Here is a 20,792-nt window from a genome sequence, read left to right as displayed (position 1 = left end):
TTTGATGATGGCGGCAGACGGACGCTCCTCACCCAGAGTCCTCAGAGGACGGAGCTCGCTTCACGCGTCACCCTTCATTATCGGTCTGTCCCGTGCAAACTGTCTGCAGCATTTTGTTTCCCTGATTCTGTGAGAACAGCTGACTGTTCAGAAGACAACTCAGCCCAACAACCGCGGTCCAATCCCAGCACCTCCTCATCTTCATCTTCTTTTTACAATCTTTTCACAGGTGTTAAGCCGTGTTTTCCGGGGACACGCAAGCTTTTTCTCCCCAAAGTTTTACTATTGTATCAAGGACGTAACCACGAAGAGCACATTTAGGATCCTTCACATGCAGCAGCTTTAAAAGCAGCTTGACAAGCCGTGACTGCGGTAACAAAAGGGAGCGGGGTTGAGCCAGGGGTCACCTGGCGGGACATAAAGACGGTCAGTGATTTACTCTCCGGGCCTGTCTCTCGCTGTCTGCCACTGGGACTCAGTCCGTGTCAAGAACCGTAGCTGAGCTCAGAGTGTGTGTCAAAAAGGAAAGCTTCCCACCTAAACGCCTCCAATTGGGATTGTGAAAGCAACCGTTGGATTGAAATACGCGTACCTGCGTGCATCACGTGGCCGGGAGACGACTGCGCGGTCTGAGTGTCTCCCCCCGTCAGCCCGTGTGGAAACATGGAGACCCGGGAGAGTCGACGGGTGCAATAAGGTGACCAATAAAGAGGCTGCGTGCAGGAGTTTGGGCGCCAGCTGCCCACCTGATGTTTGCTCGCTCCACACACCAGTAAGACTATAGATGATGAGATTGAGCTGCTTTCTCACCACACCGGGGCCTCAAATGCTTCCACGCCGAAAGAAAACACAGCGGAACCGAAAAGGAAGGAGGGGAAACGTACAGAAACCAACGATTAACGTAATATGTTGTAACGCTTTAATGTGAAAAACCGTCTGCACGCAAACAGCTTTCAGGCCCAGTTGGCGTCCTGGTCAGATTCTTCTCATTCTTCTTCCCCCGAACGGGAAGGAGTAAGTACGGCGCTACGCCAACCGCAGATACTCTCTAAATACACTGGAACGGTTCTCTCTCGTAAAGCCTGCTTATCTGCACTTCCAGCGGGTGGAAGCAAACACGGAGGCTTGTTTGCAGTTGGTGTCGCAGCGGCTGGACTCCGACCCGAACCGCGCGGAACACCGGACCCGTCACGAAAAAGAGGATTCATCATTAAAGGCGTCCTGTTTTGAAGGAGAGTAGTCCTGCAGTTAATTCTCTTGTGTTATTCACCTGATTTGGGTTGAAATATAAGATATAATGTTGTACAATCTGATATTACTGTTGTAGGAAAACCTGGACTGGACTTTGCACGATGTTTTCAAGGTTGTGCTCATTTCTACACACGACTGGCTTCATAGTTAACAATCCCACACAACAAGCAGCTTATTTCAAACTGCAGAGCGATTCAGAGAAGTCATGGTGACTTATCTCGGATACAGGAAGGCGGGTTTATTTTCACCGCGCACACGTGTCACGAGCAGAGAGAAATATAATCATGTTCCGCCTGTTAAATTCCAACACGGACGGATTATCCAGATGAAACGAAAAGGTGAGAAAAAGGAGACACAATGAAAGTGCATGACGATGATTAAAGACAGTTTATTCAAATACCCGAAGACCAAATCCTTTTTTTCCAGAAGTAAGTAATGCATCCTGTCAGAGATTAGCTGGCTGTTAGCGACTGGGATTATCGCACCAGGGACGAGGAGGCAGCTTTGCCTTTGGATAACTCTTTATCTCGCTGTCAATCCGGTTGGACACCAACTGGGAATTAAGCGCCGTCTCTTTATTGGTTTATGAATTCCAGCGAAGATTCCTGCACGAACCAGCAAAGATCAACGTGAGCTGTGTCACACAACAGCCGGACTGGCAATCTGTCAAATATCTGGCTGAAACCGAAATCAATATTTCCTTTCGCTTCAGCCGCAGTCGACCCGCGTCCTACATCCAGGGTGAGCCGACCTCTTTCCGCCGCTCCGGTTGTTCCGCTGACGTCTTTCCTGACGTCACGTGGTTATTTGAGGAGGGTCCGCGGCTCCTGTTCAGGTTTCCCACAGGCCCGAGGCTCAGCCGGTCCCCACCCCCCTCCTCCCCACTCCTCTCTCTGGAAGGAGAGGTCACAGGTCACGCATGAGAGGAGGGGAATGAAAAGGGCCACTCCTCTGATTTATGACCCCACGCAGCCGTAGGATACCTCCGGCTCGGGGAGGGCTTTTGTCACGGAGGTGGAGGTCCACCAAAGCACATTCTACCAGCACCTCCTGCCAACGTTGGTGTAGGATTTCAGCCTTTTGGGGGGAGGTCGGGGGGGGCAGCTGACATTGCTTTGTGGTGTGTCGGGATAATAAGCAGGTACAACGCGGTTATTCTCCGGTAGGTTTGCATCCCCACATGTCAGCCAGCTGTTTGGCCGTCTGACGCTGCTGCTTCGGATCATCGTTCATTCTCCGGACTCGTTCCTGAGCATTTTATTTTAGTCTCAAATCAAATCCAACTGTGGGCTCACGTTCTGGTGCTTTGCTACCAAAACCACAGAATACCAGGAAAGTCATTTAAATGTTCAAACAATGCAAAGTCCAAACACGTTTATTTAACAGCTTCATGCGGGACTTTGGTGTCGAATTTAATCCATTTCACGATCGATTAATCAAGATTTTCATTTTTCTTGCGCGGACAACTTGAAGGCATATTATGACGGATTGTGACGGCGTTGAGCGCTCACTCGCAGCCTCACGTCGGCTAAAGGGAAAGACTCTCTTCTCTTGGAGGAGGCTGTGACCCGAGGGCAGAGTGTGTGCACGCAGACGCCTTCCAGTGACGACGGAGAGCGATTAATCCTGTAAATCATTCCACGCGCACTCCGCACCGCTCGTACATATTTCCAGCTCTTGGTCCTGTTTCTGTTTTGTATTTTCAGTTTGCCCTTTAAAGCACGAATGAGAGAACCCCGAAGAACTTCAATCTCCGAGTGTTGAGGGACTATATGAGGGGACCTGGGACACAGCTCCTGTCCTCAGAAACTTCATTTCCTGACCTCGCTGCTGAAACTGTCCCTGAGTAACAGCTGCTAATTTGGCATATCGTGTGTTATTCTCGCACCGGCAGATCATACGGACCGTTGTGCTGCTCTTGTGTGTTCAGCCTCTCTCTCTCTCTCTCTCTCTCTCTCTCTCGCCCTCCCTGAGTCATGGACTCCTCTCGAGCGGAGACATCCACAGGCTGCCGGCTGCAGAATAACTAGGCCAGATTTGACACACTTCACGAGCCATGCTAAACCTGACACACATTACTGCTCCAAAAGCTCCAAAAGCATCACAACGCGACGGTGTTGTTGTTGTTGTTGTTGTCAAACAGCTGGACGGGAGGTTTGCATTGTGACACTGAAAAGGTCGGGTTTCCCTCTGTTGTCCCTGTAAGTCCTTTCACCACAGTGGAACTAAGGAAACATAATGTGCTGTTTAACTCTGAACATTTGGCGATTACTATTCTGTTAAAACTCCAAACCGGTGTGTGATAATTCGCTCTGAACTTTGCTACTGGTAAAAAGTGTGAAGCAGGAGCTCTTTAGACCCCCTGTGGTGACGGTTCCATGTGAGTGGAAAACCACGTCAGCAGGCTTCAGAGCCCGGGGCGGCGATGGATCGGCGCCAGCTCGTCACCCGCTCTGCAAACCAGCCACGTTCTGCAAGCGCCACAAAACAGGTGAGCCACCAAACCACAGCTTCCCCGCATCAGTACGGTCAGAGTCGTCCTCTATCCGTCGTATTTCCAGTCAGACTGAGGAAGAAAGGCCTAAACCCCTAAATCGTGACCATATTTTGAAACCATTGTCAACAGGATGTCACAGCAGGAGCTCCGGTCGGAGTAACCGGCACCGACCCGAGCGCACAGGAGGGCTATTGTTTCATTCTGCTGTGGGAAAGACAGAAAGAGGGGAAAGGGAAGCGTGGGTACGGGATGGAGGAATCAGACGTGTGGGTATTTCTGGAGGTAGTCACACCCAAGTGTTGCTGTTGGAGACTTAAGTGGGCCTACCTGGAGTTATCCGAAGAAACAAACCAGCGAGCACAATTTTGTTTAGTGTCTGCAGAACCGAGTCCTGGGAATGTGTCCGACCATTGGATCCTTCACTGCCCTTAAACCATGTTGGGCCTCTTAAGCATTTTAAAAAGGGAGATAACTTCCTTGATTTATCTGGACACGACATTTGACACGACAAGTTGTGGGCTTTTTGACGGCCGCTGTAATCATTTATTGGCGGACACGGGTTGACGGGGAGTTTAGCTGTCCTCCTTGTCCTGGTCATTGCCTAAAAGCTCCAGTTCAATACTGGACCGACAGAGAAGGAGAGAAGGGTTGATTTTTCCAAGCAAAAATAAAATCAAGGGCGGTTTCCAGATAAAGGGACAAACCTCCAAAAAGAAACCGCCGCGGACAGAAACAAGCTGAGTCAGCAAAGAAGGAAAGAAGAGACAAAGAGCGTGACGGGGGGGGGGGGGGCGGCTCTCTGGCGGCGTAGACACAGCATCGGGCCACACAGAGGCCTTCTTGTCTGCAAACACAACCTGTTGCGGCTCACTTAGGAGCAAACCGTTCGGGGAATGCTAAAAGGATTAGCGCGTAGCCACTTGAGATAATGTGTAAAGTGAGCCGCGGCGCGGCGGAGGGAGGCCACGAGGAGTCAAGGACCAGACGGGCGTCACAACACTGACTCAGCCCACCATTACCCCGAGAAGATTAAAGAGCAGCACTCACTGCTTTTGCTTTCTGCTATTTGTATTGATGCAATAAAAGTTCTTTATTTCTTTGCATTCACTGCATTTTCTAAGTCAAATTTATGCAGTACCACTTTTTTTGCATTGTGTTAATTCATGTGCAGATTTTCATCTTCCAAAAACACAACAAAGACAACAAAGGAATTACCTGCAGACTTTTATTTCATCCTTTTTTTTAAATTGGCTGTGTACACTATACACAAAACTCTTTGGAATACTAAAACTAAATCTCTCATTTATATATCAAATAGAAAAAGAGATTTCACAGAGACACTTTGTAAACATGCAACCAAATGATTTTAAATAATAAAAGATAACACAAAAAAAGAAAAACCCAGCTTGAAGGGATCTCAGGAGTGCGCCATGCTGACGACGAATACAGAACATAAATCACATTAAAGCGGCAAGTGTTTTAACTGTGGTAGTTAATCACACGTACATACACATAAATTGTCCCCCCCAGAATACCTCTCAGTCTAATCTCTGCATACCTCGGCAGACCCCTGCTCGTATTTCCCTGGCATCCTTTCGTGGGGATAAAGTGAGAATCGCTGAAGCATGAAGTGAGGTAGGATCTGTGGTCATCAGGGAAAGAATGCTCGTCTCCGTCGGACAAGCGGCTGCGTCAGCTGGGATGGTTCACTGCCTGGAAGACGGTTTATCGACTTTAGCTCTTTCGCCTTCGGAGGTAAATGTGTCATTTTTAAAGCTTGTTTGGTGACTTTTAAGTTGCCCCTTTGCTCGTTCTTTCCGTGGGGACAGCAAGGGGCACTGAACACGCGTGAAGCAGTTGCCGTGGGAAATCGATGCTTGTGTCACAGGTGATTATTGGAAATCCTCTCTGTGAGAATCGATGAAAATGGCCGGGCCGGGCGCTCGTCTTCGATCCATCTGAGTGTTTTAACGTTGTGCGAGATGAATCCCCCGTGAAGAGTCCGGGCCACGTGTCTATCGTTCTCTCCCCCCTCTCCCTCTGTCCAGTTCAGTGCATTAACAGCCCCACAGGGGCGCCTAATGTTTATTCCAACGCCTGCGTTAAAGGAGTAAAAAAAGGAAAAAAAAAGGCAACACAAAACTGGGACAGATCCGAATGAGGTGCTCATGGTTCACTCCACACTCACACGACAGCTTTCCATTTCAGAAAAAAACAAACGTAGCTTAGTGGTTTTCCATTTTAATTTAGTCAAGTGTTGGTCCACTAACTGTGTCCACCGTGTCATGACGAGCGTTACGACACCTATGTGCCGTGTAGGTTTCATAAGCAACAAATTGAGAGGACAACAACGTCTACTCCACACACACACACACACACACAATAAAACATTGGGGCGATTGGTTCCATCAGTGGGGTCGGTCTATATAACTGTACAATACATCTATAAATACAACATGAGCTATAGCTGAATAGAAGCTGTTGTCCTGCCAATCGAAGTCACGGCCTCTTTGGAGTTTGGGCGCTAAGATGAAGTCATGTGTCGTGGAGCGACAACCCTACGTGCAGAGATAAGATATAAAGAGTTATCATGTGCCGCTGCGTTGACCTGCATTGATGGGCGGGGGGGAGGAAACAACTCATTTGCAATGCATTGTGGGAATCACAGCTGGTGGCTTGGAAATTCAAGGAATATTCAATTAAAGATTCAATTCTTTAGCATTTTGTCCACAGTGAACTTCAACAGAAGAGTTCTGCACAAAGAGTAGAGGTCTTCATCGGGGGGAATATCCCCACGTTACGCTCTCGGCCTCTCGGCGCACGATCAAACCGTCGACTCTTTGGGTCCCTCTCGAGCGGCGTTCCTACACCCGTACAGCCACTTGATGACGCGGGCGTTCCTCTCGATGATCGACACGCCGGTGGGGGGCTGCTCGGCCAGCTCCTCCTGAAACAGCCCGTCCCCCGAGTGCTGGGAGAACTCGCTGGGCTCCGAGCGGTCGTCCCCGTCCACACTGCGCAGGGCCAGCGACAGCGTGCCCAGGGAGCTGGCCGCCGAGAGGAAGTTCGTCCGACCCAGACGATCCACCATGTCCACGTCCAGGCCGCAGAAGGCGAAGAAAAGCTCCTGCTCCGACAACGCCGCCGAGCAGCGCAGACGCAGGTCCGACTCGGACCGCCGCAGCTCCCCGAAACTCCTCCTGGGCGCCGGCGGGGGGGAGGCCCGCTTCCACGGGTCGTTTTCGTCGTCGCGGCGAAACCGCGAGCGGTTGCCGTCGGCGACCCCGTCTGTGCCGGTGCCGTCTGTGAATCCGCTCTCGGCCCGCTCCAGCGTGCAGCCGAACCCGGGACTGGGGACGGACCCCGGGCTGCGTTCCGCATCGGTTTTGCTCGACCTCCTGCTCCCCGGCCCCCCGTCCGTGGCGTCTCTCTCATTGGTCCAAGACATGCGGGAGTCTCCGTCCCGCGACGGCGCTCTCTCCTCCCCGATCACCATCTTCTGGATTCGGCCCTCACCTCCGGCCGGCTTCTCCCTCGTGGAGCCCTGGAAGAGGCGGCGGACGAAACCGTAGCCTCTCACCTCCGTGTTGCTGTTGTCGCCCGCCGCGGCGCCGTGGGGACTCTTGCACTCTTTCTTCTGTCGGTAGATGAGGAGCGAGTCCGGCCTCAACATGCGCTTGCCCGTGCTCCTCCTGAGCACCGGGGCGCTGTGCGGAGCCACCAAAGAGCCGACGCCCGGAGTCCTGGGGACGGGCGGCAGGGCGCCGTTGGCGTTGCTCCTGTTGCGCGCCTCGACGTCCACGGACGTCCGTCTGTTCTCTTTCCTCGAGTCGTAGTTTTCGTTCTCGTCCCGCGAGGCGAACGAGCCGGAGAGCGCGGAGGAGGCGGCGTTGGAGGAGCGGCGCGGCGCCAGGCCAGGCGCCGGGCTCCCGGGGATGGACGCGGCCCGCCGGGGCTGCGGCGGAGGGGTGGCGCACGGCACCAGCGCCGGCTCCTGTTTGGCGTTGATCACCTGCTGGCTCTTGACGTACTTGGCCTTGTCCGCCTCGAGCCTCTCCACGGCGCTGACCGAGCGGCCGTGGCCGCCGCCGTCCATCTGTCTGCGCAGGTAGTCCGGACCCTTGTTGAGGAGCCTCAGAGGAGAGGGGGACCCCACTGGCGTCAGGGGCTTCATGTCGATTTATTGAGCTGGCAACGACATCAAAAGCGCAGCCCCTCGAAAAGACCCACAGCGCTCTGGCGCCGCCCGCGAAGCAGTTGTTGGCAGTTTGCGGAAGGTTTTCAAGGGTGGAAGCTCTCAAATCTGCTGTGAGAAGAATTGCACGGGAGGCGAGGTGAAGTCTGCTGTACCTTTTTAGCTCACAGTGTGTTTGCTGAGCTCGGGGCGAATTGATATCTCTATCCAGTATTTACACAGGCATGTGGAAAGGCGGGCAGGGCACAGGGAAGTCCTTTTCTTGTCAGCCTTGGAGGGACGCTCCCTGCCCACAGCGCAGCAGAAATAGCAGGCAAGGGTGCACTTTGAAAAAAGTTACCCCCCCTCTTCTTCCCACCCCCCCACACACACGCTTTTTCTTCTTTTCTCCTTCTCTTTCCCAACGACACCCTTCACTGTTTCGGTGACGGCAGCCCGGGGAAAATGAGATATAACGGCCTCAAGTATTTGCTTTGTGCAGGTAGCCTGAGGGACGCCGGGTCAAGGCTTTGATTGTTTGGCGCCCGTCGCGGTTCGAGGTGACCCTGAGGGGCACTCGGCCCGGTTGATGGACAGACGGGGCAGATGCAGATCCAGTCGCTGTCCTCGGCTCACCCGCGGGGGCTCCTGGGAGACACACAGAGAGGAGAAGAGGTGGTTTTAGTGGGACGTTTTACTCTCCAGGGCAAAGACACAGAAACCAGATGGCAGGAAGGATGCCGCTCACTGAAGCTCAGCTAAGACTCCGCCTTTTTTAAAGCCGGGAGGGTCCGGAGCCGACGTCTGAGCTCACCTCATGTTATTGAATACTATGAGCACGCTGCTGTTAGAAGTTGACTCTATCTCAGTCAATAAACGCACATGCAAAGGGTGCACCTACAGGGGACATTAACATGTTGCAGCTGAGCACTTTAGAATGATATCTAACAATTTCTTAAAATGTGTGACGGTCTGATGGATGATGAAATGTCTGTTGTCAATGCGAACCCACCGGGCCGCGTGGGTTCGTGTTAACGACGGCTTCAAAGTTGTTCTCATTCAAACAGCTTTAATGAAACAGAAGCACATCTGAAGCCAGATCGGTTCCACAGTCACAGTTAAACAGATTAACGGGCCACTGTAAAAGTGACACTAAGCCCAACATATTCAAGGCGCGACTCTGTGAAAACCGCCTATTTGGCGTTGACGATGTGTTCTATTAGGAGAGACATCTCACATCTTTAAGGTTTTTGTGCTGTGTGAAGGTTTAGGAGGCTCCACGTGTCTAAAACGGGAAAGCTTCGACCCGAGGAGTATTTATAGCATGAAAACTACCGGGCACACTTATCGTGTGTCTACGTATTTGTGCATGTGTGTGCATGTGGTCATGGGGATATTTGTGTATCTGTTCTACTTTTGCACCTGGGTTTATTCGCTGTGTGTGTGTGTGTGCGTGTGTGTGTGTGTGTGTGTCAGCACGAGGCAATAAGAGGCTTCCCTGTAAATGACAGAGGGCCGCCATCGACAAAAAAAGACGGTTGTCGTCCGCAAAACAAGAAGATAAAGAACTTTAAACGTCGTTCAGCTGTTGTGTGCAGATATCTCCAGATACAAGCGGCGCCTGTTTTCCAGTGACCTCCCTTCCGAATGTGCTGAGAGTCCATAAATGCTCTCTGTGCTGGACGGCGGGAGGGAGTCGTGCTCATTGTTCGGTCGGGTAGTTTTATCAAATGCTATTTTAGCTGTTCCTTCACGCTAAAACAATGAGTAATCTTCTTCTTCTTCCTGGCAGGAAAAGCATCCACGTCTTATGTTTTGAGACGCTGATAGTGGCAGACACGAGCAAACAATGAACCCTCGGTTTTCCGTCTTGTGTTAATAAAGATAAAGACAATAAAGAGATGGCAAAAACAACAGTCGGACAGAATCACATGCAAGCGAAGGTCACGAGCTAAGAAGCTGAAGCCAAAGTTAGCAAACCCAAATAACAATAAATCAGCAAATTACCAGCCAGTTAATTATATTATTTATTTCTTATATATATTCAAAAGAATGTTTGACAGTTCTCTGTCATTGCTTTTATCCACCTCCTCTACAGTGGAACCTCTCCTGCTACGTTAGACGGTTTCCCGCTCGCGTAACTCTACCTGGTTCAGTCGTCTCACACAGAAGCAATGGAAGCGCACTATAAACTCACAGAGGGGGAGGGAGCGACGGCCAAGCGGTTGTGTTTTTCTTTTCCCCCCAGATGGCCGTCTGCTCGGGGGAAGTCGGCCAATTGTTTGGGGCAGAATTCCGAGAAGAACGTCTGGTAACAGGTGCGGGAGGAAAATAAAGGGCACGACACGCGTAGAAAAAGGGTGGAAAATGATGCGGAAGTGGGAGTGGAGGTCGTGCTGGGGTTTGGATATTTATCGGACACCTTCCTTCCCGGGAATAATCTGTTTCCCATCTGTGTTCAAAATGGATTACGTGCAGGTTAATGCCATTGAAGCGATATCGGGGGATTATCGCCATAGGGGCCTAAACACAGCCGGTAAACCTGATGGCAGCTTTTCATTGAGGGGGGGGGGGTGTTGGGGCAAAGAATTAAAAAATGATTTGAATTCAGCAACCGTTAATCCCTCTTGACCCAACGCTCATAGACGATGTGAACAATATTTAGTTTCTCCTTGGCTCCGTAGCAGCGGTGTGCATTCGTTGAATCGGGCGTTTCCAGCTCGAGGGGAACCGGCCGCTCTCAGAGGTTGTCTCTCGCCGAGGTCACGTGACTAAATCCCAGTCAGCTGTTCGGGACAAACAGAAATGGTTCTGGATTGCGACGGGGACGGACTTGTCTTCTGACCAGAAATCGATGAGATGTTCCAACAATCAGTGAGAGGATAAGTGACAACCTGTTTGACCACATGCACACACACACACACACACACACACACACACACACACACACACACACACACACACAGTGAACCAGTGACTCAAACGGGATTTGCTGGAGAACAACAGCCAGCATTATCTCCGTTGACCGTAAACGAGCCGGATTAGTACCCTGCACCTTCTCCTGTGATCTCAAAGGTTGCGAAAATCTTTCTCCCGCCTGACCTCCTGCGCTCCGGACTGTAGGTTGTCATTAACCTCTAAACCCTTTTCATCTGTGTGGTGAGGGATCCCGCCCCCTTCTCTTCGCTAATGCCACCGAGCCTCGTGTCTTTCATTGCCGTTGAACTCTCCTGCCCTCCTTCCCGCTCTTCTTCGAGGCCTCCACGCCCTCTCATTTCCCTCCCTACTCCATCGGCCTCCTCCTGCTCCGTTTACCGTGCATCCGAGCTTCAAAAAGCATTCGCCAAAACCAGATGTTTTATTTATCGGAATAGATTTTCTTTTCATGTATTGACATAGTATGGAACGGTAATCCCAGGGGTGGCGAGAGGAATCTGTTCGTATTGACGAAATAGGACGGAAGTGTTTGCTTATTGCTTGAGAAACGCTGGAGAGTTTTGCCTCTTTTGGACCCTGAAATAACTACAAACCATCTCGGAAGCTCAAAGTCCCATTTTAGTGAAGCAACCTGTGATGGCATGTCAGGAGAAAGGCCTCGCTCGCCTAAAAAGACAAAGGAAAACATTCCGTGTCGAATTTTTAACCAGCTTTTTAAACAACACAAAACTGACGTGGACCTTGAACCAAACCAATGATGCAACAGTGATGAGTCAGCCAAATTTCTGCCTCCGCCGGCCAGCTTGTCAAAGAGTCTCGGACGCTCACAGCCCCCCCGACCCTACCCCAGAATACACGGAGAAGGTTTAAGGTGCAGTTAAAGAGCTCAAGGAAGCACTCTGGGCCAATGAAACTAAGTGTGTGCTGCACAGCTTCACGTGAGCGTCGGGTCAGTCTCTGACTAAACGACTCGTGCGTTTGCTTTTTACAACATTAACAAGCGGATTGTTGGATGAACACACAAGAAAAGGAGGGAAATCTCTTTCAACCGTTGATTCACAGGACGCGTGTTCAGCGTAAACGAAACCCAAAGAACGGGACCCAAACATTAACGGATTATCACCTCAAACCTCTTCAACCCTGTTCTTCAATAAAAAATACAACTCCTCCCTGTCTGTCTGTCTGCCGTCTATCTTCCTCCCCTGCCTCCCCCGTGTCCTCCCTGTGAAGCGGATGGCCCGGCCCTGCAGGGGGAGGCTCAGCCGGGCGCCCCCATGCAGCTAAAGAGGGACCAGATGTTTCGTGTCGTGCTACATCGAGATGCTCGCCGGCCCTGACGGAGACCTGTCACGTCCAGATTTTCCTTTTAATCAACAGCGCTGTTCGGGCTACTTTCACTCGACCTGTTGGAAGCACAGAGCCGCGTAGCGTTTACGTCGGGCAAACGATTTTATTGCCCCGCACAAATATTTGCACGCCCCAGAAAGAACTAAACACACCAAGAAATCCAGGAAGCGGGTTGTTTACCCCGAAGAAGAGCAACTTCATCTGAGCTCGCTGGGCGTGTCCAAAGGAAAAACATCTGTCCTTTAACCTTCTGATCCCAGATGTGAAGGTTAAAGGAAGTTCCCTCATGAATTATGTATTCAGCGAGGTAAGCCCGAGATAAGAGGTTAATAAATTCACATGGACCACCTTTGAAGCTACACGGAAATGATGCAGCACGCTTACCTGTCAAATAAATTCTTGGACAGATAAGAGGCATCTGCTGACGCCAAGGAACCAAACCGACCATCTCTGTTCTCTGTCGCTTTGTTTACACCAACATCTGGCTCCACTCGCCGGGACGGCACGGACCAACGATCCTCAACGAGGGGGCCGAAACGTTCAAACGTTAACCAACGCTCTTCATGTCACGGCGGAGCATCTGTGCACATCAATTCTCTACCGGCGAGGGCCGCTAATGAGCCGCTAATGAGTTCGGTCATTAACCAACGGTCTCAAGGAGTCCTCTGTGGGGTGGACGTGTGAAAGGAGGGGTCTTCTTCTATTATCCATACCGGCCTTTCTCTGCATTATTGATAAACCAACGACAATGGTCCTGGTCCAGGTCTACAGAGAAGTCTCCACCTCATTAGTCAGGAAGGGAAAGGGACAAATTACAACACGGTGACAGTATCCAGGGGGGACAGACACTGTCCCCCCCCCTGGCAGGCAGTTGTAAATCCTCTCACCATTGTGAGGCCTTGAGTGCCCCGAGCCGCTGGATCTACGGTTAGAGGCTACCTTGTGAATAGCTGGGCCACCTGGGACGACCTCAGGGACCCCCGACCTGAATAGGCCCCCCGGCAAACAGTCAAAACGGACGAGATGGGCTCTCGGCTCACTGCTGCAGCTCCTTTGTCGTTGAGAGCAAATCATCGCGTCGAGACGGCTGAGCTCCGGAGCAACAAAACCAAAGAGGCCAGCGCAGGCTTTAAGATGACAGCGATGAGACGCGCGCCATGCTGGGTGCGTGCGCGAGGCTGTCGATACCAGTTAACGATGACGGTCATGGCTTAAAACACAGAGGCCTGCCAAAGGTCGCTCAAGAACAAAAAACATCTCAATTGAGCAGCTAATAAGCCAGTAAAGTAAGTAAGTCCTATTATTAGCCAATGCGCTTCAGGTCGTTAGCTGAAAGTCGTAAAGGAAATTATCCTTCTGGGATCATTTAAGAAACGTGATTTTAAGCCGACAATTGGTTCGAAGGGTGTGTGGTGTTTAAAACTGGCGGCTCACAGCGAGAAGGTGCCGGGTTCGAAACCTACATGCGGCCTTGTGAATACATAGAAGAAATGCATTGTTACAATTGGAATGAAGATTAATGTGTGAGGACCCAAACACCCGTTTTACTGTATGTATGTGGCCTCTACCAGATGTGATCCACCCACGTGGTGCTAACACAGATAACATCTGCTGAGATAACCTCTTCACACGTACTCTTACTTTTATCAACACACTGTGTAAGTTCCTTTTTACTCTCAGCTAAGATTGCTGCTGCTGTTGATAATTAAACAGCTCTGACCTATAAAGTGTCACGAGTCACTAAGTGTTTACTTTTTGCGGGATATAACTCGTGCGTTGACCTTTGATCAACATTAGACTTGAAAATGTACCTTGAATCAAGCTTTAGAAACTGTCGCCTCTCAGATGATCAGATGAACACCGGGCGCATTGTGCCAGGGAACCTAATAATCAACACAAAGACACCTGAACCGGCCTCCTGGTCCAGGAATGTTAATCCCGGCTGCAATACCTCACTGCCGATGAGTAAACTATTGTCGGTTGAACTTTCGAGGAGATGATGTAATCCCCGGATCCTCATATATCAACTGTACGGACAAAAGAACCGTTATGGAAGATGATAGTTTTTCGTCAAAGCCGTTGAACTGATTGGTTTAAATCTTTGGCCGAGGGCGTCCACGGTGTGCAGTTTGTCAGCTGGATGTTTGTGTGAGAGAAGACAGTAAGAGCGGGTTTGAATAAGTGTCCGGATCCAGACTAGTGGACGTCCCAGCTGTGGACAGCCTTGTTTATGAGCACCGCTTCACATGCCAGCCCGGGTTATGTGACCAGCAGTGTCCCTACTGTGTGTGTGTGTGTGTGTGTGTGTGTGTGCTGCACAGCCCCGGACTGGGAATGCACTTTGCAACTCAGGGTAACACAGATCTCCCCTAAAAAGCCTGTCCGAGGGCTGTTTACACAGCGCCGTGCAGGGCCAGAAGTCTGGGCACATCCTTCAATCTCCCAGAGTCTTAAATTATGGAGGCCTGCTCCCACACTGTGCACCCTCATTAAGCTCTCAGCTGGGGAGAATGCTCAGAAAGACAGGCACGGTCTGGCCAGCAGCCAGATGTTTTATTTCACCGAGTCGGCACATTTCTCACCCTGCCCGGCGTGTACACGTCGACCGCGGCAAAGTGCCAAAAGACGCTTCGCTGGACGGGACCCGTTACGACCCGCAAAGAGGAACTGAAATGTCAAAACATTGCAAGTGGTCTTAAATCATACACCTGCGTGGCTGCAGTTGGATCTACGTGTATTTATGATTGAGGATGTTGAACTAAAAGCTGGGGGGGGGGGAAGCACAGCTCAATGAGGGACTCACACAGCGACCAAATAGAAGGAAAAGGAGCGTAACGTCTGTGTGGCCCCGCCCCCTTTTCACGCTGACACACCTTGGGCTGGTTCGGGGGCTGGTGAGAGCTCAACGCTGCTCCAGCTGTGCCGTGTCCCCAAATACTGGCTTATCTCACAGTGGCGTCAAAGCCCCCCCCCCACACACTACCAAACCCCACCCCCACACACACCCCCACACACACCACCACCACCACCACCACTCTCCACCACTTAGAAACTGTGCCATTATCGATTTGCTTCCTGCACAGCCGACACAGTTTGGTCTGGTTCATTCAGTAATGATCCAGTAACGATTGTCATTGTTTTATGGGTGGACACACAAAGACATTGGCCAACATGGTTTATCTTCATGGCCCCATCGGTCTACAAAAGCTGATTGAGAAACGGGTTTCAGGGCGTTAAAACGTGCAAAACCAACTTTTTTTCGACCCCGAGGGAAGAATCGCAGAAAATCTCCCGTGCAGAGATCCTCGCCCTCGCTTTTTCCTGGCTGCCATCTACGCTTAGCTGTTAACCTCGCCTGAACCTGCCAGCTGTCCTCTCTCATTACCGATCAAGCAACCTTTTCCCCCCCCACCCCCCTCCCAGAATGCCACAGGAAGAGACCCCTCCTCCCATCCTCTCCATCCCTCTCCATCCCTCTCCTCCTTCTCCTCCCTCTCCTCCTGTCACAATCAGAAAACATCTGGGGAAGCCGGAAGGGTTTCTCGGGGCACTGCCCCCCCCCTCGTTCATGCGCGTCGGAGGGACGGTGCAGACCCTGGTCGTCTTCCTCACGGCCGAGCGGACGTACGGCGCGGCGTGCTTGAGAGTGATGGGATGTGGCGGAGCTGCAGAAGCGCCCCGGTCCGACTGTGAACAATTACGGGGATGTGAGAGCAGCGGGGAGAAGGGCTGCTCGCACAGCTGTCACCCCCCCCCCACACTAAACCCCCCCCCCCCAACACACAGGGGACAGCCATCAGACGAAGATCTGTCACATTGGGTGGATGATTTTGTTACCCACTCTCAATTATGGGTCGAGTCGTGAGCCCCGTGGAGACGCGAGTGATGTAAGCGCTGAGTTCAGGGCCTGCAGGGAATCACAAAACCATTGAATCAGCCCCAAACATTTGGTGCAGATCTTAATTCCTGCCAGTGTGATAAAACGCGTTCAAAGACATTTTTGCGAGAGCGCAGCATCATAAATCATGCAGGAGATAATCCAAACAGTAGAGGTTTCGCTCTGAAAAGCTACGTCCTTTTTGAATAATATGCCTCCTGCTCATCAAATGATCACCTCACTGGACATGATTCCACACTCGCAGTTGTTTACCAAACAGGAGAAATACTAGTTCGGTACAAAGAGCAGCGGCCTTACTTCTCCAGGCGTCCTTTTTCAGAGCGAGCGTCACTTTATCATCACGTACCCGCAACAGTTGCTCCAGAAAAGGGACAGAAGTTCCCGCAGACAGACTCCACAATGGCCCATACAAAGAGCAATAAAGCCAAATTATAAGTCTGGCAGCTCGTGTGCCTGTATGTGTTTGAAGTCTCACACTGTTGGGAACCTCAAATTTCTAAAACCAGCTGCTGTTGAGCAACACACACGCACACACACACACACACACACACACACACACACACATACACACACACGCACACACACACACCCTGAGCAGTGCCTGAGGGAAAATGATGTCATTAAGCAGCGTACCTTTTCTTCTCTAATTAGAAACTTGTGCATCCTGCCATAACTTGGGGGTCTTTTCATGTAACATGCAACACAACGGGGATTAATTGCAACATAATGTTTGACGTCCCTCTTGAAATATATATATATATATACGCCTTGAACGTGGTGCAGCTGAACTGTGAATGATTAAAGAAAATGAGTGGCACATTGTGAACTAAAAAAACAAACATTAAGTGTCTCACGTCAGATCGGATTAAACCCTCAAAGAGCTGCGAAAAAAAGGATAAAAATGAAAGATCAAGTGGAGTCCTTGTCTCCGAATCACGTCTCCGAAGACCGACCGGCAATAGATCGTCGTTGGCCTTTGGCCTTTTGTTACGTGAGTGTCGTGAGCGTTGGAATATCCGGAGGTGTTGCGCCACGTCACACCGTCCCATGAGGGGCCCGGGGGCCCAACGTTGCGTTCCACTTAGTGAGCTGAAGGATGTCGGAGCCCTCCACTCGGGCAGCGGCAGGAAGTACCCAGGCCCGCTCATCAAACACAGACGCGGCCTTATTACAAGCTGGGAAATTAGCGCGAGTCGCACGAGAAACCAGTAGGGGCCCTTTTTGTTTTGTTTTTTTTTACGATGGCTGCGCGGTGTAATTTTGCAGGTATAGGAATCCAGACGGAGGGACGTTTGTTTCCTGGAACGTGTTGGATGAAGGTGTCTACGATCCGTGACTCACTCCGGCTGCAGGGATGCGAGTTGGAAGGAAAAACAAAAGTTGAATCATGGAAAGGTAGGGAGATAATGGGCCTGAATCTACACTCTCTACGTCACGCACAACCCGTGCCTGGAGGGGGAACTACGCGCTTCGTGCTTGTTTGGGTTTGTTGTAGTAGAATTGCGCCTCCCCCCCCCTCCACTCCCCTCCACCCTCCGCTATGGAAAGTAACAGCAAAGCTTCATGATCCGCATCGAGAAGCGCAAATGAAAACCTGCGCGCTCACCTGCGAGCTTCGGGGCGAAATGTGTTTACAGGACCTGTGTGGTCTGTTTAGTCTGACTCCACGTTGTTTACGCTCCTGATCCCCCCCCCCCCACACACACACCCATCCAACCACCGCATGAAACACATCAGCAGAGGGTTAGTGGGGGGGTTGGGGTAGAGGCGGGTCAAGGTGGAGTTGACCCCGAGGGCACGCAATTGTCTCCTATAGGAGGAGAAAGCCTTCACAGTCTTTCGGGCTTCGACCCCTCAGGTCCCCGATCTCTCTTTTGTTCCTTTGTCGGACCGTCAGGTGACACCGTCTTCGGGGCTTCATCAACACATGCGTGTGTCACAAATCAACCCGTCGGCAGGAAAGGGCTTCATTTTGATTTCGGCGTTTACCGAAGCCCTCCTTCCCGGCCAGTCGGCGCCCTGATTTCATCCAGATGTAAATATTTTGTGTGGAGTTAAAATGGGATAAACCTGCTGCCCCGGGTTATCTGCTTTAATCAGTCTCCCCATACCACTACTGATGGCTGCTAGACTTCAAGGCTGCTATTGCACATATGGGCTTGAGGGGCAGATCACGATGCATCAACTTATCAACAAAATGTTCTTTCAAATTCAAATTCAGCGACATCCATCACAGGCTTACTGCGAAAGTAGAGTTTCCCTTAAAGGGGATCAGCCCCCCAAAACACACCATTGCGATCTCAAGCATGACACACTATAAGTTCTCCTGTAGTCGTTTTTAAAAGGGCAGACACGTGTATCCAGTTTAAAACGTAGCTGGTGTTAATTCGTCTCTCCAAACAGTCCCTCGGTTCAGCTGTTCGCTTCACATCTGGTTCGTTCAACGCGCGGCTCAAGCCGTCACAACCAAAAAGAGCGTCGCCAACATCAGGAGAACAGAATCGCACGGCATCAAGTCCTGCCCGGGTCGGTACCAGGAGAACTTCCCCAAAACGCGCACCTGGACCCGCACGTCCACTTCTAACGGCACGGTTCGAGTGGAGATCCCGCCTTGTCGCTCACCTCGCTGGCTCGGTTTATCCGGTCTTTCGGAGCCCGGGTGACGGGCGGAGATCCTCTCCTGTGGCGGCCGGAGCTTCGGCGGCGCGTCTGTTGCGCTCTGCGGGGACCGCTGGCACTGTGACGCGGCGCGGCGCGCGCGAGAAAGTGGGAGTCCCTTCGGCGCGCGGGGGGGAGGGAGGGAGGTAGGGGGGTAGGGGTGGGGGGTAGGGGTGGGGGTGGGGGGCAGGTATGAGGCTGTCGTGTGTAAACTGACTCCTGTGCAGCGTGTAGGGGGTCGAGTGGGGGGGGGGGGGCGGACTGGACACTCCGGTGTCAAATGCTGCGCCATCACAACGAGTCATTTGGGCTTCATAAACATTATCATAGTGCCAGAGGTATTATAGGTGGAGGATCAATACAATCTAGTTGCACATGATTTATCTGTGTCATTGAAATACCCGAACTTTTTTTTATTGTCCCACTTAAAGCTTGTAAATCCTTTTTTGTGGAGGGGCTCTGAAGGGCGGCTTGAACCATCAATGCTGGTGTCTTGACCAATTCATTTTCTGGAAAGAACACTTACGAATACATATATATATTTATTTGTAATGATATATATATATATATATATATATATATATATATATATATATATATATATATATATATATATATATATATATATATAATACATTACAAATAAATACAAATTATAAAACACGTTTAATAACTACTAAACTATTAACTAATAAAGCTAATTATAAAGTCTCCATAAAGTGTAGGAAACCACCAGAAACGTGTTGACTAAGAGTGTACAACCATATTCTAGCAGCTGTGTGAGGTTAAACTAGGCTAAATGCTAATGCAGGCATGCTAAAGGGCCAATGCTAAAATAGCATTCACTTCATTGATTGATTGATTGCTTTGCTCTGAACAGCCTCACAATTACCAAATGATCTGAGCGGCTCCATCCCCCTTTATGTTGTTAATAGTCATGTGATGCAGATTAAATGTTCATGAGTGTGAACCAGGGAGGTGGGAATACAACGTGACTTATGACAGCGTAACTCTTTCCTTTCTGGCCCTCTGCTAATTATTTGTCAAGCAGCTTTGGACAACAAGTGACCGGGTATCCACATGCCGTTGTCCTCAACACGTGATCGACATCTAACTTTGCAGCATGCATGTGCTGCTCTTCCTCTCTCCTTGTGTGTTTCCTCTGCTCACCCTCGTCCCTTGACCTGTCAAAAAAACACAGCACACCAGCTCGTAGAGGTCGTGAGAGGCGGGGGGTGGGGGAGGTAGGCGAGCGACTTTCAACCTTGTTTGACGCCATATTTTTTGCCCCCCCGCAAGGGCACTTCCTGTGTCGAGAGTTTTTGGGCTTGCGGATGGGCCCGACGTAGCAGGTGGCTAATTCCTAGCACGATCCCTGGTGCCGGTCAGCTGTTTAAGACCCTGTTAACGGGAGGTGATAATCTCATGAAAGCCGCGAAAGATCACGCACACAGAGGGCGCGCGAGACAACCAGCGTCCGGAAGGATCTGTAATGCTGCAACCGCGCCAGATCTGACTGATGGAATTCGCCCGTGTCTGATTCCATGTCTGTATTAACCAGTGTTTTAGATAATGAGAGTCATCTGTACTTAACAAATGAGCGTGGTCACTTTCTTAGGGTAATAGTTCCTGTAAAAGCTGTTAAAAGCTGTCCCAAACCCTTTTACAGTGTATTGTAAATATCTCAAATTAAAAAATTAAAAATTAACTTTGACTGTAATTCTTATAGGGATCCAAGGTTGGATTATCCTGAGTATACAGGACACTCTTCCTGAAAAAGTAATTGTAATTGTGTAAGCACCAAAACTTTCGTTCGCTTCCACTATATTTAAGTGGGAGGAAAAATCTTTTAAACAGATATTGTTTTGGATTTTGGTCTATTGTCTGCTTGGCCAAAACCTGATATTTGTCTCTGCCTCAGAGCTCTGAAAGCCATTTTAAAACATCAACGTGAGCCTCACCGTTGAACTGAGCGACTGATACCTTCAGAAACACGAACTCATGCTGAAACTGCCATGCTTTGTTGTTTT

The 20,792-nt window shown here is 50.6% G+C and overlaps 1 protein-coding gene and 1 long non-coding RNA gene across 2 annotated transcripts; one reads left to right on the top strand and one right to left on the bottom strand.

Annotated features, from left to right (window-relative positions):
• The first annotated feature begins 1,803 nt into the window (after positions 1-1,803).
• Positions 1,804-4,851, top strand: LOC144389502 (uncharacterized). The gene is made up of 2 exons (XR_013453607.1): positions 1,804-3,742; positions 3,878-4,851. It is a non-coding gene; the product is annotated as an uncharacterized LOC144389502 (long non-coding RNA).
• Positions 4,852-4,956: 105 nt separating this feature from the next.
• Positions 4,957-18,861, bottom strand: fam110d (family with sequence similarity 110 member D). The gene is made up of 2 exons (XM_040164197.2): positions 18,727-18,861; positions 4,957-8,570 (listed from the first exon to the last, which is right to left on the bottom strand). Exon 2 carries the CDS (start codon positions 7,920-7,922, stop codon positions 6,573-6,575), a length of 1,350 nt encoding a protein of 449 aa, XP_040020131.2. The 5' UTR covers positions 7,923-8,570; positions 18,727-18,861; the 3' UTR covers positions 4,957-6,572.
• Positions 18,862-20,792: the final 1,931 nt, after the last annotated feature.

Source organism: Gasterosteus aculeatus, chromosome 20 (genome assembly GCF_964276395.1).
Source record: "Gasterosteus aculeatus chromosome 20, fGasAcu3.hap1.1, whole genome shotgun sequence".
Classification (NCBI taxonomy): domain Eukaryota; kingdom Metazoa; phylum Chordata; class Actinopteri; order Perciformes; family Gasterosteidae; genus Gasterosteus; species Gasterosteus aculeatus.
The sequence above is the reverse complement of the archived record's forward strand: the minus strand, read 5'-3'. Positions and strand labels throughout refer to the sequence as shown.

Excerpts from the sequence above, each read along its gene's own strand:
- fam110d (XM_040164197.2), bottom strand. The coding sequence starts at position 7,922 with ATGAAGCCCCTGACGCCAGTGGGGTCCCCCTCTCCTCTGAGGCTCCTC.